The 18,697-nt window shown below is 42.5% G+C and overlaps 1 protein-coding gene across 2 annotated transcripts in view; it reads left to right on the forward strand.

Moving 5' to 3' along the window:
• Positions 1 to 18,377, forward strand: part of LOC106565276 (alpha-1-syntrophin) — a 77,197-nt gene extending 58,820 nt beyond the window's left edge. The window contains exon 8 of one of the 2 annotated variants that reach the window (XM_014132207.3): positions 1,165 to 1,593. In XM_014132207.3, coding sequence (XP_013987682.1) covers positions 1,165 to 1,491 — 327 coding nt within the window. In that variant the 3' untranslated portion in view covers positions 1,492 to 1,593. Of the gene's footprint in view, positions 1 to 1,164; positions 1,594 to 17,196 lie in introns of those variants that run through there. The other variant, XM_014132208.3, reaches the window with a different exon arrangement.
• The last annotated feature ends 320 nt before the right edge of the window (positions 18,378 to 18,697 follow it).

An 18,697-nucleotide genomic window follows, 5' to 3' on the forward strand; every position in this document is an offset into this window, starting at 1 on the left:
GGATGAAAATACAGCAAGAAAGCACATAGGCCAATATGTTGAACAACAACAACAAAAACTTGTTTTACTGAAGGAGAAAAAAACGGTATATGCATAACCCATAATTCATATTCATGCAGTGACTGAACAACAACTGCATTTCCACCCCCCACCTCTAAAGGCATAGTATCATGGCAGGCCACCTGTCAAGTCACCTGTCAGGTCAGTCAGTCACTAATTGCTGCAGATGTGCTCAATAGTGCTTGAGCATATGATACTCCCCAAAGCATGGTGAAATACATAGAGGTGTGTCACAAGCTAAGCACATGCACTTTGTCAACTTCCTCTGCTTACTTTTCCTGGTGCCAGTCAGGCAGACTTTGCAGTGCCTCCGTGTGTGACTACCTTGAGCAGCAGTTTGAGGGACTTTGCAGGGAAAATGGCATGCAGTGAGGCTTAGGGGATTGCCCGCAGCAGGACGACACCCAGTCGATGGGCGCCGAGGGGAGTGGTGCTCCTCCAGCAGCTCTCTCATGAGGTTCTCTCTGTACTTTTGTTAGGTAATTACTTTACCTATGAGGGAGTGGGGAGGATGAGGGAAGGGAGAGGATGATGAGGCAGTGGGAAGGTGGGTGAGATATTGTCACTATAATTGCATAATGGAACTGTGTGTGATTTGTATGTTAACTGTACGTCCAATTGCAAAAAATACCTTGTTCAGTAATCAAATCAAATCAAATTTATTTATATAGCCCTTCTTACATCAGCTGATATCTCAAAGTGCTGTACAGAAACCCAGCCTAAAACCCCAAACAGCAAGTAATGCAGGTGTAGAAGCACGGTGGCTAGTAAAAACTCCCTAGAAAGGCCAAAACCTAGGAAGAAACCTAGAGAGGAACCAGGCTATGAGGGGTGGCCAGTCCTCTTCTGGCTGTGCCGGGTGTAGATTATAATAGAACATGGCCAAGATATTCAAATAATCATCTCACCTGTTAGTTGGTGGTGAACTATGTGGCCGTTTAGGGCAGCAGTGTCGATCAAATGGAAAAATATCTTCTTATATCACTTGGTAGTTTTCCGAGTGCATTCCACAAAGTTGTTTATCATGTCCGCCTTATCCACTGACCCCATTTTAAGGTTATAGTCAAGCACACAGTCTGGTTTGATTTTTCTCTCTCCCATCAGGTGGTCCACCTTCCCTGTGACCAACATGGTTGCTGTATGGACAGTGGAGAGGACATGGACGTCTCATTTGTCACGCCACTTTACTGCCAGCTGTTGACCATTCTCCTTGAACTCCACCTCCCCTCTCTGCATCATCCTGCATCCGAATTCTGGCATCCCCTTCCTGTTCGACCTGACTGTGCCACAGGCCCCTGTGCTGTTGGAGAGCAGATGCTAGAAGAGTGTGGTACTGCTGTACCAATTGTCCACGTACAAAGTGTATCCCTTGCTGAGATGAGGAGACAGCATGGTCATCACCACGGACCAGGACACTCAAGCACCTCATAATGTTGGATGTCAGTGTTGGACCCTGTATAAACTATAATTTCCTGGACAAATCCTGTCTTCACGTCGCACATAGCAAAGAATCAATAAATCACCATCAGAAAATGTTTTGTGTGGTATTTCTTTATTTACTGTTTTATTCACATGTTTTCAAGTACTGATGACAAATCATGCATTTTGATTCTTGCATAGATTGTAATGGACACATATTATGTGTGTAAAATACTTTTTCGAAGGTTGTACTGATTATGATGAGCTAAGCTAATTCCAGCTATGTGTGCAGCCATGTTTGTTGACATACAATGCATTCTGGGTTTGACGTGATGACGTGAGGGAGGGTTCACTCATTTTTCGAGTAAACTTCCGGAAGTGAATGATGGGATGTGAACAATGGTAGACGACACACCCCCTTCAACATGCATACTGCAAACAGACCAAACTCATCTTGTCTCCTCTTATTATCTCTACCTATCTTTTGATTACTTTCGATTTCTAGAAAGTGTTTTACTCAATTATTCAATGGTGATCTCATCCATGATGTGATGAATTATAAATAGTAATTATTATTAACTAATTCATATTGTGGTTTCTGTTAGCCGAGAGTTATCTAAACATGACCGGTTGTGTTACATCAATCTTTCCTCAGTTAGCGCGAGGACAAATGTAGCCTACATTTTCTAGTTTGGATGATTGTGTTATGCTGTAGCTATTCAGTGAATGTCTGAACATTGCATCCAAAAATCAACTGGACACATTCACGACATCATTTTGTAAGGACTGTGTTCGTGCAAAATGTTTCTGTGAAAAAACAGTGTGGTCACCTCAAATGCTGACTGTTGCATCAATCAACACTGGACGTTCTGAATAAGCGTTCTAATCACAGTCTACGCTGCAGGGACCACTTTAGAATGATCACACCCATTTGTTGGTATGTGTGAAAAGGTTAAGAATGATGGAGGCCACTGTGTTCTTGGGGACCTTCAATGCTGCAGAAAGATTTTGGAACCTTTCCCCAGATCTCTGCCTTGACACAATTCTTTCTCGGAGCTCTACAGACAATTCCTTCGACCTCATGTCTTGGTTTTTGCTCTGACATGCACTGTCTGTCAACTGTGGGACCTTATATAGACAGGTGTGTGCCTTTCCAAATCATGTCCAATCAATTGAATTTACCACAGGTGGACTCCAATCAAGTTGTAGAAACATCTCAAGGATGATCAATGGAAGCAGGATGCACCTGAGCTCAATTTCGAGTCTCATAGCAAAGGGTCTAACTACTTATGTAAATAAGGTATTTCTGTTTTTTATTTTTAATACATTTGCTAAAATTCTAAAAACCTGTTTTCGCTTAGTCATTATTGGGTATTGTGTGTAGATTAATGAGGGGAAAAAATGATTTAATACATTTTAGAATAAGGCTGTAACGTAACAAAATGTGGAAAAAGTGAAGGGGTCTGAATACTTTCCGAATGGACCGTATATGTTGAGGGTGGGGCTCAAGATCAAATCAAATTGAATTGGTCACATGGTTAGCATATGTTACTACAAGTGTAGCGAAATGCTTGTGCTTCTAGTTCCGACAGTGCAGAAATATCTAACAAGTAATCTAAGAATTCCCCAACAACTACCTAATACACACAAATCTAAAGGGGTGAATGAGAATATGTACATATAAGTATATGGATGAGCGACGGCCGGGCGGCATAGGCAAGGTGCAATAGATGGTATAAAATACAGTATATACATGTGATATGAGTAATGTAAGATATGTAAACATTATTAATGTGGCATTATTTCAAGTGGCATTGTTTAAAGTGACTAGTGATCCACTTGTTAAAGTGTCTAGTGATTGGGTCTCAATGTAGGCAGCAGCCTCTTTGAGTTAGTAATTGCTGTTTAGCAGTCTGATGGCCTTGAGATAGAAGCTGTTTTTCAATCTCTCGGTCCCAGCTTTGATGCACCTGTACTGAGCTCACCTTCTGGATGATATCGGAGTGAACAGGCAGTGGCTCGGTTGGTTGTTGTCCTTGATGATCTTTTTGGCCGTCCTGTGACATTGGGTGCTGTAGGTGTCCTGGAGGGCAGGTAGTTTGCCCCCTTTGATATGTTGTGCAGACCGCACTACCCTCTGGAGAGCCTTGCAGTTGAGGGCGGTGCAGTTGCCGTACCAGGCTGTGATACAGCCCGACAGGATGCTCTCGATTGTGCATCTGTAAAAGTTTGTGAGTGTTTTTGGGTGACAAGCCAAGTTTCTTCAGCCTCCTGAGGTTGAAGAAGCGCTGTTGTGCCTTCTTCACCACACTGTCTGTGTGGGTGGACCATTTCAGTTTGTCTGTGAGGTGTACGCCCAGGAATTTAAAACTTTCCACCTTCTCCACTGCTGTCCCTTTGATGTGAATAGGGGGGTGCTCCCTCTGCTGTTTCCTGAAGTCCACAATCATCTCCTTTGTTTTGTTGACGTTGAGTGAGAGCTTGTTTTCCTGACACCACACTCCGAGTGCCCTCACCTCCTCCCTGTAGGCTGTCTTGTCGTTGTTGGTGATCAAGCCCACTACTGTTGTGTCGTCTGCAAACTTGATGATTGAGTTGGAGGCGTGCATGGCTACGCAGTCATAGGTTAACAGGGAGTACAGGAGAGGGCAGCACACACCCTTGTAGGGCCCCAGTGTTGAGGGTCAGCGAAGTGGAGATGATGTTTCCTACCTTCACCACCTGGGGGCAACCAGTCAGAAAGTCCAGGACTCAGTTGCACAGGGCGGGGTTGAGACCCAGGGCCTCCAGCTTGATGATGAGCTTGGAGGGTACTATGGTGTTGAATGCTGAGCTGTAGTCAATGAACAGCATTCTTACATAGGTATTATTTTTGTCCAGATGGTATAGAGCAGTGTGCAGTGTGATGACCATTGCGTCATCTGTGGACCTGTTGGGGTGGTATGCAAACTGAAGTGGGTCTAGGGTGGCCGGTAAGGTGGCGGTGATATGATCCTTGACTAGCCTCTCAAAGCACTTCATGATGACAGAAGTGAGTGCTACGTGGCGGTAGTCATTTAGTTCAGTAATCTTTGCCTTCTTGGGTACAGGAACAATGGTAGCCATCTTGAACCATGTGGGGACACAGACTGGGATAGGGAGCAATTGAATATGTCCGTAAACACACCAGCCAGCTGGTCTGCGCATGCTTTGAGGACGCGGCTAGGGATGCTGTCTGGGCCAGCAGCCTTGCGAGGGTAAACACGTTTAAATGTTTTACTCACGTCAGCCATGGAGAAGGGGTGGGGGCAGTTTTTGTTAGCGAGCCGCGGTGGTGGAACTGTATTATCCTCAAAGCAGGCAAAGAATGTGTTTAGTTTGTCTGGGAGCATGACGCCGGTGTCCGTGACGTGGCTGTTTTTTTTTTTTGGAGACTCTGCCATAAACGTCTCATGTCTGAGCCGTTGAATTGCGACTCCACCTTGTCCCTGTACCGGCATTTCGCTTGTTTAATTGCCTTGCGAAGGGAATAACACCACTGTTTATATTCAGCCATATTTCCAGACCTCTTTCCATGGTTAAATGCGGTGGATCGCACTTTCAGTTTTGTACAAATTCCGCCATCGATCCACGGTTTCTGGTTAGGGTAGGTTTTAATAGTCACGGTGGGTACAACATCTCCAATGCACTTCATTAGAAACGCAGTCACCGAGTCAGCGTATAGGTCAGTGTTGTTCTCTGAGGATGACCAGAACATATTCCAGTCTGTGTGATCAAAACAATCTTGAAGCATGTCTTCCGATTGGTCAGACCAGCATTGAATGGTTCTCGTCACTGATACATCCTGTTTGAGTTTCTGCCTATAAGATGGTACGAGCAAGATGGCGTCGTGGTCAAATTTGCCGAAGGGAGGTTGGGGTAGGGCTTTGTATGCATCACAGAAGTTAGAGTAGCAGTGGTCGAGAGTATTAACCCTGCGTGTCGTGCGATTAATATGCTGATAGAATTTAGGTAGCATTGATCTCAAATTTGCTTTGTTAAAATCCCCAGCTACAATAAATGCAGCATCCGGATATTTAGTTTCCAGTTTACAAAGAGTCCAGTGAAAATCCTTGAGCGCCGTCTTGGTGTTCGCTTGAGGGGGAATGTGCACAGCTGTGACTATAACTGCCGAGAATTCTCTTGGTAGGTAAAATGGCCGGCCTTTGATTGTAAGGAATTCTAGGTCGGGTGAGCAGAAGGACTTGAGTTCCTGTATGTTGTTATGATTACCTCATGAGTCGTTAATCATAAAGCATACACCCCCGCCCTTCCTCTTCCCAGAGAGGTGTTTATCTCTGTCGGCGCGATGCATGGAGAAGCCCGGTGGCTGAACCGATTCTGACAACAGAGAGCCATCTTTCCGTGAAACAGAGAATGTTACAATCTCTGATATCTCTCTGGAAGGCAACCCTTGCTCGAATTTCATCTACCTTGTTGTCAAGAGACTGGACATTGGCGAGTAGTATACTTGGGAGCGGTGAGCAATATGCACGTCTACAGAGCCTGACCAGGAGGCCGCTCCGTCTGCACCTTCTGTGGCGCCGTTGTTTTGCTACTGGGATTAGATCCATTGTCCTGGGTGGTGGTCCGAACAGATGATCTGCGTCGGGAAAGTTGTATTCCGGTCGTAATGTTGGTAAGTTGACGTTGCTCTTATATCCAATAGTTCTTCCCGGCTGTATGTAATAAGACTTAAGATTTCCTGGGGCAAAAATGTAAGAAATAATACATTAAAAAAAAAATACTCCATAGTTTCCTAAGCACTCGAAGCGAGGCGACCATCTTTGTCGGCGCCAGTTGTAGTTACAAAAAATAAATTGATCACAGTTGCTTCACGGTTGGGATGGTGTCTTCGGCTGGCAAGCCTCCCCCTTTTTCCTCCAAACATAACGATGGTCATTATGGCCAAACAGTTCTATTTTTTGTTTCATCAGAGCAGAGGACATTTCTCCAAAAAGTACGATCTTTGTCCCCATGTGCAGTTGCAAACCGTAGTCTGGCTTTTTTATGGCGGTTTTTGAGCAGTGGCTTCTTCCTTGCTGAGCAGCCTTTAAGGTTATGTCGATATAGGACTCGTTTTACTGTTGATATAGATACTTTTGTGCCTGTTTCCTCCAGCATCTTCACAAAGTCCTTTGCTGTTGTTCTGGGATTGATTTGCACTTTTCACACCAAAGTACGTTAATCTCTAGGAGACAGAACACGTCTCATCCCTGAGCGGTATGAACCAGACTTGTGGAGGTCTACAATTTTTTTTCTGAGGTCGTGACTGATTTCATTTGATTTTCCCATGATGTCAAGCAAAGAGGCACCGAGTTTGAAGGCAGGCCTTGAAATACATCCACAGGTACACCTCCGATTGACTCAAATTATGTCAATCAGAATCTTCTGAACTAATTTTCTGGAATTTTCCAAGCTGTTTAAAGGCACAGTCAACTTAGTGTGTGTAAGCTTCTGACCCAATGGATTTGTGATACAGTGAATTAATTATAAGTGAAATAACCTGTCTGTAAACAATTGTTGGAAAAATGATTTGTGTCATGCACAAAGTAGATGACTGTAGTTTGTTAACAAGAAAGTTATGGGGTGGTTGAAAAACGAGTTTTAATGACTCCAACCTAAGTGTATGTAAACTTCCGACTTCAACTGTATATGTTTTTGCTGTTTGTTCTTTGTGATAGAGCCAAAAATATTGGAGAAGTGGTTTATCCATACATCTCCGTTTTGGGTAGATAACTCTTCGTGTTGTTGTTTGTTTAGTGTGTTCCAATTTTCCCAGAAGTGGTTAGATTCTGTGTATTCTTCAATGACATTGAGCTGATTTTCCTTTTTTTCCCGTTCCTCAGGTTTTCTGGGTCTCTATGTTTTTGGTTGGATAGGTTTCTCAATTTCTTTCTTAGTTTTTTGCATTCTTCATCAAACCATTTGTCATTGTTGTTCATTTTCTTAGGCTGTCTGCTTGAAATTTTTAGGTTTTCTACTGCCAAGTTTACGCCTTCACTATTACAGTGAAACGTTTTGTCCAGGAAGTTGTCTAAAATGGATTGAATTTGTTGTTGCCTAATTGTTTTTTTGGTAGATTTCCTTCCATCTATAGCATTTCTTAATATTATGTAGTTCCTTTGGCTTTGATGCCTCATGATTTGAGTACTGCTCTGTTCAAGTAGACTGTGATTTGGCTGTGATCTGACAGGGGTGTCAGTGGGCTGACTGCGAACGCTCTGAGAGATTCTGGGTTGATATCAGTGATAAAGTAATCTGCAGGACTACTGCCAAGGGATGAGCTGTAGGTGTACCTACCATAAAAGTCCCCTCAAAGCCTACCATTGACTATGTACAGACCCAGCATGCGACAGAGCTGCAGGAGTTAACACCCATTTTTGTTGGTAGTTTTGTCATAGTTGTGTCTAGAAGGGAATATTTGGTAGGGAATGCTGTCACCTCCAGGTAGGTGTTTGTCCCCCTGTGTGCTAAGAGTATCAGGTTCTTGTCCAGTTCTGGCATTTAGGTCATCACAGACTAGTACATGTTCCTGGGCCTGGAAATGGTTGATCTCCCCCTCTAGGATGGAGAAGCTGTCATCGTTAACCTCTCTAGGGGGTGTGGGACGCTACCGTCCCACCTGGCCAACATCCAGTGAAATTGCAGAGCGCGAAATTCAAAAATACTCAATTCAAAGATTTTACATTCTTGAAAATATATGTGTTATACATCAAAATAAAGCTTAACTTCTTGTTAATCCAGCCGCCATGTGAGATTTAAAAAAGTCTTTACGGCGAAAGCAAACCATGCGATAATCTGAGGACAGCGCTCAGCACACAAAACATTACGTACAGTTACCATCCAAGTAGATTAGTCACGAAAGTCAGAAATAGCAATAAAATGAATCACTTACAGTGAGGGAAAAAAGTATTTGATCCCCTGCTGATTTTATACGTTTGCCCACTGACAAAGAAATGATCAGTCTATAATTTTAATGGTAGGTTTATTTGAACAGTGAGAGACAGAATAACAACAACAAAAAATCCTGAAAAACGCATGTCAAAAATGTTAGAAAATGATTTGCATTTTAATGAGGGAAATACGTATTTGACCCCTCTGCAAAACATGACTTAGTACTTGGTGGCAAAACCCTTGTTGACAATCACAGAGGTCAGACGTTTCTTGTAGTTGGCCACCAGGTTTGCACACATCTCAGGAGGGATTTTGTCCCACTCCTCTTTGCAGATCTTCTCCATGTCATTAAGGTTTCGAGGCTGACTTTTGGCAACTCGAACCTTCAGCTCCCTCCACAGATTTTCTATGGGATTAAGGTCTGGAGACTGGCTAAGCCACTCCAGGACCTTAATGTGCTTCATCTTGAGCCACTCCTTTGTTGCCTTGGCCGTGTGTTTTGGGTCATTGTCATGCTGGAATACCCATCCACGACCCATTTTCAATGCCCTGGCTGAGGGAAGGAGGTTCTCACCCAAGATTTGACGGTACATGGCCCCATTCATCGTCCCTTTGATGCAGTAAGGTTGTCCTGTCCCCTTAGCAGAAAAACACCCCCAAAGCATAATGTTTCCACCTCCTTGTTTGACGGTGGGGATGGTGTTCTTGGGGTCATAGGCAGCATTCCTCCTCCTCCAAACACGGTGAGTTGAGTTGATGCCAAAGAGCTCCATTTTGGTCTCATCTGACCACAACACTTTCACCCAGTTGTCCTCTGAATCATTCATATGTTCATTGGCAAACTTCAGACTGGCATGTATATGTGCTTTCTTGAGCAAGGGGACCTTGCGGGCGCTGCAGGATTTCAGTCCTTCACGGCGTAGTGTGTTACCAATTGTTTTCTTGGTGACTATGGTCCCAGCTGCCTTGAGATCATTGACAAGATCCTCCCGTGTAGTTCTGGGCTGATTCCTCACCGTTCTCATGATCATTGCAACTCCACGAGGTGAGATCTTGCATGGAGCCCCAGGCCGAGGGAGATTGACAGTTCTTTTGTGTTTCTTCCATTTGCAAATAATCGCACCAACTGTTGTCACCTTCTCACCAAGCTGCTTGGCGATGGTCTTGTAGCCCATTCCAGCCTTGTGTAGGTCTACAATCTTGTCCCTGACATCCTTGGAGAGCTCTTTGGTCTTGGCCATGGTGGAGAGTTTGGAATCTGATTGATTGATTGATTGCTTCTGTGGACAGGTGTCTTTTATACAGGTAACAAGCTGAGATTAGGAGCACTCCCTTTAAGAGTGTGCTCCTAATCTCAGCTCGTTACCTGTATAAAGACACCTGGGAGTCAGAAATCTTTCTGATTGAGAGGGGGTCAAATACTTATTTCCCTCATTAAAATGCAAATCAATTTATAACATTTTTTACATGCGTTTTTCTGGATTTTTTTGTTGTTATTCTGTCTCACACTGTTCAGATAAACCTACCATTAAAATTATAGACTGATCATTTCTTTGTCAGTGGGCAAACGTACAAAATCAGCAGGGGATCAAATACTTTTTTCCCTCACTGTACCTTTAATGATCTTCGTATGGTTGCACTCACAAGACTCCATGTTACACAATAAATGTTCGTTTTGTTCGATAGTCCCTCTTTATATCCAAAAATCTCCATTTTGTTGGCGTGTTTTGTTCAGTAATCCAATGGCTCAAATGCGATCACAAGAGGCAGACAAAAATTCCAAATAGTATCCGTAAAGTTCGTAGAAACATGTCAAACAATGTTTATAATCAATCCTCAGGTTGTTTTTAGCATAAATAATTGATAATAATAAACCGGACAAAAGCTTCGTCAATATAAAAGGAAAACAAGAAAGGTGTGCCCTCGGTCGTGTGCAGTAACCAGCTCTGAGGACATCCCAGGGTCCACTCACTCAATGTTGTCATTCTCCCTCATTTTTCAGAATAAAAGCCTGAAACAATGTCTAAAGACTGTTCACAACTAGTGGAAGCCATAGGGAACGGAATCTGGGTCCTATCCCTTTAAATGGTGGATAGGCTTTCATTGGAAAAACAGCCATTTCAAGGTAATGGCACTTCCTGGATGGATTTTCCTCAGGTTTTCGCCTGCCATTTCAGTTCTGTTATGCTCACAGACATGATCTTAACAGTTTTAGAAACTCTGGAGTGTTTTCTTTCCAAATCTACTAATTGTATGCATATCCTAGCTTCTGCTCCTGAGTAGCAGGCAGTTTACTTTGTGCACGCTTTTCATCCGGAGGTGAAAATAGTGCCCCCTACCCTAATGAAGTTAAAGTATGGGGATTCTATTGGCGTATAGGTAGCACACATGAGGACATTTTTCCCTATTCATTTCTAGGCAGATGTAAAATGTTCCTGTTTTGACTAATTTAATAGAGTGGGTTAGGTCTGATCTATACAAAATTATCATACCCCCAGAGTCTCTTCCCTGTTTCACACCTGGTTGTGTGGTGGATGGGACCTCCAGCTCTCTGTAACCTAGAGGGCAACCAGTGGCTCACTCTCCTCTATACCATGTTTCGTGTAGGATGACAATGTCTGTAATTCCACTTTATTTGATAAAGTCTGGGTTCCTGCTCTCTCTTTAATTAAAGCCATCAGCTGTGTTATTTTGCTACAATATCATGTCAGGGATATCAACACATCACAAAGAGCCTCCTTAGAATAACAAAGAGTGTGCCCGGCTCAGGTTACTGCCATCCTACACCTCCTACCTTACCTCAGTACCCCATCCCACCTCTCTCTCCCTCCCTCCCCATCTCTCCCTGTCATTTTCTCTCTCCATCTCTCTCTCTCCTTTGCTGTTGGTTTCCTTCTCTTGTTCACATGGATGCTAATTCCAACCCGAGTTAAGTGTGCGTAAAGGGAACGTAATTCCCTTTTTATGCACCTTTCTCTCTATGCGAATTCTGAGCTTGAACTTAAGTATGAAAATAGCATGCTATTCACCCGCTATTAGTTTGGTTTGGATATCAAATAAGTGAAGGTATGGCGGAGGTTTGTCTACAGATACGCCGTATTCTGACCTTGACTTAATTCCCTCATAATTCCACCACCTTAACGCACAATGAAATGATGAATAAGGTTGAGCAACCTGACGGTTCCAAATGGAACCACATCTACTTTCTTTTTCCCGATAGAAGTAAAAGCATTCTCCATGCACTGTAATTTATAAAATGATAAGGGCTATTGATAAGAGCTATATAAATTAGTAAGCCGTTTGGATAAGGGGATTGTAAATATAAATGACAATTGATTTATATTTATTTCACCTTATGATCTCTGGAGACAAATGTGAAACCAGTCACATGGCAGCAAACTGAAGCATATCAACATATCACCTTTTCCCCAGTGAAGTTTATGAAATGTTGGCCTTATAACTTGCAGATGTGAAATGTGGAGACCCAAGCTATTAGGCTTCTGTAGCCATGTGCAAATGACAGTATAGTGCCAAACCTACCGAGTTGATTTATGATTTCTAGAATTATATGCCCAGACTTTTCAGTGTATTTTTTAAAGAATTTGTTACATGTTAAATATTAGCCACTATCGTTAGCCACCGTCAGTAATACCAACATACATTTATAACTGTCATTTTAGTCTTAGTTCATTACATTTTGCATCATTCCATTAAATGGTTAGTTCACCTTTCTTTCCTCTGTCATGTTTGTGTGGTTGTTCCTGAGGATCGCTAGCAATAGTGGATCATATTAGGCTAACGTAGTAAAAGTTGGGCAATAACATGTAACCTATTTGACTCATTATTTAATGCAGACCATAAGTAGCAGTTTAAACCTGTAGCTTGGCCCACGTTTCACAACGACTGGACAGTTGTCATACAGTTCCATGAATAGTGAGAATTAGGATAGATTTAGAGGACTACTGATCAACCCCTATTGTACACTTTTCTCACCTTCCAATATATCATGGGTTAAACTATTTAATATGGCAACTTTCAGGACAAATCAAACCACTGTATTTTTTTATTCACCAATATATTTCATGCATAAAGGCTCTCCAAATCTTTTTTAAAATTCATGAATACTTTCCTAACCCTAAATAATATACAAGATCAGAGTATATTTAAATCGACTGATTGGTACTGAAAAGGAGACGAATATACTAGTGATGCACCGATATGACATTTTTGGCCGGTACCGATATCCGATATTTTCCTTGCCAAAAAAAACGATACCGATAACCGATATAAAACATTTTAGCGGCCTTTTAAGCATTCTAGTACAGTTAAATAGTTAACACACACACATGGACGCAGCGGTCTAAGGCACTGCATCTCAGTGCAAGAGAAATCACTACAGTCCATGGTTCAAATCCAGGCTGTATCACATCCGGCCGTGAATGGAGTCCCATAGGGCAGCGCACAATTGGCCCGGTGTCGTCCAGGCCGTCATTGTAAATAAGAATTTGTTTTTTACTCACTTGCCTAGTTAAATCCAGTCGTTCCTCTTGTGATGTAGAGGTTAACCCAGGCCCTGCAGCCCCCAGCATCACTCCCATTCCCCAGGCTCTCATTTGTTGACTTCTGTCACCTTAAAAGCATTGGTTTCATGCATGTTAACATTAGACGCCTCCTCCCTAAGTTTGTTTTATTCACTGCTTTAGCACACTCTGCAAACCCGGATGTCCTAGCCGTGTCTGAATCCTGGCTTAGGAAGGCCACCAAAAATAATTTCCATGTCCATTCCTAACTGTAACATTTTCCGCCAAGATAGAACTGCCAAAGGGGGTGGAGTTAGCCTGCAGCAGTTCTGTCATACTATCCAGGTCTGTTCCCAAACAATTTCAGCTTCTACTTTTAAAAATGGACCTTTCCAGAAATATGTCTCTCACCGTTGCCGCTTGTTATAGACCCCCTTCAGCCCCCAGCTGTGCCCTGGACACCATATGTGCATTGATCGCCCCCATCTATCTTCAGAGTTTGTACTGTTAGGTGACCTAAACTGGGACATGCTTTACACCCCGGCCGTCCTACAATCTAAGCTAGATGCCCTCAATCTCACACAAATTATCAAGGAACCTACCAGGTACAACCCTAAATCTGTATCCATGGGCACCTTCTTATCAACCTGACCAACTCGCCCTCTAAATAAAACTCTGCTGTCTTCAACCAGGATCTCAGCGATCACTGCCTCATTGCGTGCATGCGTAATGGGTCCACGGTCAAACGACCACCCCTCATCACTGTCAAACGCACTCACTAAAACACTTCAGCGAGCAGGCCTTTCTAATCGACCTGGCCCAGGTATCCTGAAAGGATATTGACCTCATCCCGTCAGTAGAGGATGCCTGGTTATTTTTTTTAAATGCCTTCCTCACTATCTTAAATAAGCCTGTTACTAGCCTGTTCAACCTCTCTTTCGTGTCGTCTGAGATTCCCATAGATTGGAAAGCAGCTGCTGTCATCCCCCTCTTCAAAGGAGGGGACACTCTTGACCCAAATTGCTACAGACCTATATCCATCCTACCCTGCCTTTCTAAGGTCTTCGAAAGCCAAGTCAACAAACAGATTACCGACCATTTCGAATCACACCGCACCTTCTCCGCTATGCAATCTGGTTTCAGAGCCGGTCATGGGTGCACCTCAGCCACGCTCAAGGTCCTAAACGATATCGTAACCGCCATCGATAAGAAACAATACTGTGCTGCCGTATTCATTGACCTGGCCAAAGCTTTCGACTCTGTTAATCACCACATCCTCATCGGCAGACTCAATAGCCTTGGTTTCTCAAATGATTGCATCGCCTGGTTCACCAACTACTTCTCTGATAGAGTTCTGTGTGTCAAATCGGAGGGCCTGTTGTCCGGACCTCTGGCAGTCTCTATGGGGGTGCCACAGGGTTCAATTCTTGGGTCAACTCTTTTCTCTGTATACATCAATGATGTCGCTCTTGCTGCTGGTGAGTCTCTGATCCACCTCTACGCAGATGACACCCTTCTGTATACTTCTGGCCCTTCTTTGGACACTGTGTTAACAACCCTCCAGACGAGCTTCAATGCCATACAACTCTCCTTCCGTGGCCTCCAACTGCTCCTAAATACAAGTAAAACTAAATGCATGCTCTTCAACCGATCGCTGCCCGCACCTGCCCGCCGTCCAGCATCACTACTCTGGACAGTTCTGACTTGTGGACAACTACAAATACCTAGGTGTCTGGTTAGACTGTAAACTCTCCTTCCAGACTCACATTAAGCATCTCCAATCCAAAATTAAATCTAGAATCGGCTTCCTATTTCGCAACAAAGCCTCCTTCACTCACGCTGCCAAACATACCCTCGTAAAACTGATCATCCTACCGGTCCTCGACTTCAGCGATGTAATTTATAAAATAGCCTCCAACACTCTACTCAACAAATTGGGGGCAATCTATCACAGTGCCATCCGTTTTGTCACCAAAGCCCCATATACTACCCACCACTGCGACCTGTATGCTCTCGTTGGCTGGCCCTCGCTTCATACTCGTCGCCAAACCCACTGGCTCCAGGTCATCTACAAGTCTCTGCTAGGTAGAGCCCCGCCTTATCTCAGCTCACTGGTCACCATAGCAGCACCCACCCATAGCATGCGCTCCAGAAGGTATATCTCACTGGTCACCCCCAAAGCCAATTCTTCCTTTGGCTGCCTTTCCTTCCAGTTCTCTGCTGCCAATGACTGGAACGAACTACAAAAATCTCTGAAACTGGAAACACTAATCTCCCTCACTAGCTTTAAGCACCAGCTGTCAGAGCAGCTCACAGATCACTGTACCTGTACATAGCCCATCTATAATTTAGCCCAAACAACTACCGCTTCCCCTACTGTATTTATTTATTTTATTTATTTTGCTCCTTTGCACCCCATTATTTATTTCTACTTTGCACTTTCTTCTACTACAAATCTACCATTCCAGTGTTTTACTTGCTATATTGTATTTACTTTGCCACCATGGCCTTTTTTGCCTTTACCTCCCTTATCTCACCTCATTTGCTCACATTGTATATAGACTTATTTTTCTACTGTATTATTGACTGTATGTTTGTTTTACTCCATGTGTAACTCTCTGTTGTTGTATGTTGTCGAACTGCTTTGCTTTATCTTGGCCAGGTCGCAATTGTAAATGAGAACTTGTTCTCAACTTGCCTACCTGGTTAAATAAAGGTGAAATTAAAAATTAAAATTAAAATTTGATTTATGGTGGTCGGACCCATCTATGTGAAGCTAGCCACAATAAGGATAGCCACAATAGTGGACTTTGCGGTTAGCCTTCAGAATAAAAGTATGGCAGAATTCTACTATTTCTATTTATTTGCATCGCTGCCAATGACTTACTTTTATTTTGAAGGCAGACTGCAAATTCCACAATTGTGCCTAATCCTTATTGTGGCTAGCTTCACAACACATAACCCGCTCTGGTCGAGCGTCACTAGCCAGATGAAGCTAGCTGGCTGCTTATAACGTTAGCTTTTGGCAACAGGTTTAAGTAGCTGGCTAGCTATTTATTTTCATGAACTGAAGATCAATTTCAAAAGGCAAACAACAAGTGGCAACCTAGCTAATACTTACTCACAAGGATTCCTAAATCATTGCTAAGAATAATGAAAATGACTGCAGTTTCTACTCATCATTGTTTTCAGGTTGATTGTATTGGTGCGAGCTAGGAACCAACCTAAAGCTAGCTACCCCAGAAGTTGCGGTTGTACAAATTATGCTTTATTACCAATGCGGAATTGTAAACACATCGTTCGTGGCCGGTGTTTGCTTGTTTGCAGACTTTTTTGCACAGCTTTGACAGCGCTACTGTATCTTTTTTGACACACAAAGACCCAAACGGCATTCCATATGTCATATGTCTTTTTTTATTTAAGTTTTATTTAAGATATATATATATATATATATCTTATTTTTTTCCCCCCATATGTCGTATGTCGTGAAGCTAATAGCAGTGACGCTATTACTGTGTAACTCCAGTAGGGCAACATCTGAAAAATAGCACACTTGGTAGTGTCGGCGAAAGCCAACATCACCTACGACAGAGAACGATTGATTGTCAAGGGCAATGAATCCCATTATCTTGGCTTTAATGGATTTCGCCTTTGAGTTGACTCGCTGAAAATGTCTTACTTTTTCAAATGACTGCTCGACTTGTTGACTGCTCGATCCACACAGCAGACATTGTGTGAGCTAGGTTAGGAATGCTGTGTTGCACGTGTAACCATTTTACGTGGCGTTATTACATCATGTTATATAGGTATGCACGGTAGCTTTGACATCGTTTTTTAACATCGGCGTTACACTAGACATTGTTCAACTAGTTCACCGATAGATCGTGCATCCCTAGAATATATGTGTATTTGGGTGGTTTTCTTTTTTTTTCTAATTAAAGGTACACCGTATTTAAAGGGATGACTTTAGATACATGTACTGAAAACCCTATTGAATGAAAACTTCATGAGAAAATCTGTTGATCATCAAGTGGGAGGGTTTTCAGGGGTTGAATTCAATTTACTCAGTGTGCGCAAGTTGCTGCATCTGCAAAGCCTGTTATGCACCTGCATAAAGTAAGTCTGAATACCAACTACTGAGAAGTGCTTAAATCAAAATGTGTAAAAAGGGAATAGATTTGAACCCCATTTTCAAACACCAAAAACATTTCAATACAGTCAACTTTTCAACTTCTCTCTCCCCCTTCTTTCTCTCTCTTACCCTCCCTTCCCTCTCCTGCAGCAACTGGACCTCCACTCCTGTCCCAAGACCATGGTGTTCATCATCCACTCCTTCCTCTCTGCTAAGGTCAAGCGGCTAGGCTTGTTAGCGTGATAACATTTTAACCCTGAAGAACCACCCATGCGTATTTACACGCAGCCATGACTAACGTTAGGAGGATGTGACATCACTGCAGAGGATATGATGTCACCGCTCTGTTTCAAACCTCACCAAACTCTTACCAAGGGCCACCGTTGGTCAGAATCAAAGTGGAAAGCGAGTGGATTGAAGATATACCTGCAATAATGATGCTTTCAAAGGTCCTTATCAGTCGTAAGTGCAACATCTGTCCTAAGAGGATATTAACTTACGAGAGCCAAACGTACACTTATGACAGCCTACATAGCACTGTTGCCAAGCTCAATGTTTGAATTGCATTTGATTGTTTCATGGGTCGTAGCATGTCCGTTGTCATAAGTGATAAGTCAGTTTATATAACCTCTTACAAGTGGTTATAACAGGCACCATTGATTTTACAACGGCTTCAAAAAAAGTTACACAATTTGAAACTGTTACATGCGCTGTTGACTGATTGTGTTGAACTATTCAGAGGGTTTACTGTTTTGCCATAACATTTTTTGAGAAACATTATTTTATGTCTGCTATTAGAGCAGTTTTGCAAGTACTGATTCAGATACATTTTGAGTGCAGCGAAAAGCCTTTTGACTCTGCATTTCTTTAGTAGGTTCATAAATGTTTCCTGTAACCAATATCAACATGAAGATAACTTAAAATGTGCTTTCTGACATATAGTTTAACACCTAAATCCAGACATTTAGATACAGGCAACAAACGGATTGTTGCCACTGTAATTTCACTTAACAAAAGCTCCACCCTCCAACTAACTGGAAGGACTTTATGCGTAAGATTACTCTGCATTTATAGATTTTGACGCGTTATCATTTCTGTTGATGGAGTGCATACTACGACCCCTTTTGATTTAGGAAGTTGTCCCTGAAAACTAGATCCTTTTCAGTTTGAGGAAAGATTGATGGAATGGTTCTCCCATAGGTATAACCAGCCATATAGGTGTATGTAACTATATAGTACACATATATGTATGTATTTTGCTCTGGGTATAACATTATCAATGAATACATTGAAAGTGTTTCCTATTAAAAGAGTTATCAGAGTATATGCTACAGGTACTGAGTTGTGTTATATGTAAACCTTTTTAAGTCCTTACAAAGCTAGTTGAATACACATGATGTTCTTTTCTTAACAACTACAGCCAAAATCGCTGATGCATTTGAAAGATATAAGCTTGTTGGGGACTCATTATGCAGTTTTTATACAGTGTTAGTCCTTTTGTTAGGAGTGTGCATTTACAGATATCAAACCAACTTAAAATGAACAGAAATGGGGTCTATAGTTTACATGACAATGTATGTGTTCAATTGCCCCCATTTCCTTTGTGTCAACAGACTATTCACTACTCGTGGCCTTCTCTCTACAATGCTAA

Source organism: Salmo salar, chromosome 12 (assembly GCF_965601325.2).
Source record: "Salmo salar chromosome 12, fSalSal1, whole genome shotgun sequence".
Taxonomy (NCBI): Eukaryota; Metazoa; Chordata; class Actinopteri; order Salmoniformes; family Salmonidae; genus Salmo; species Salmo salar.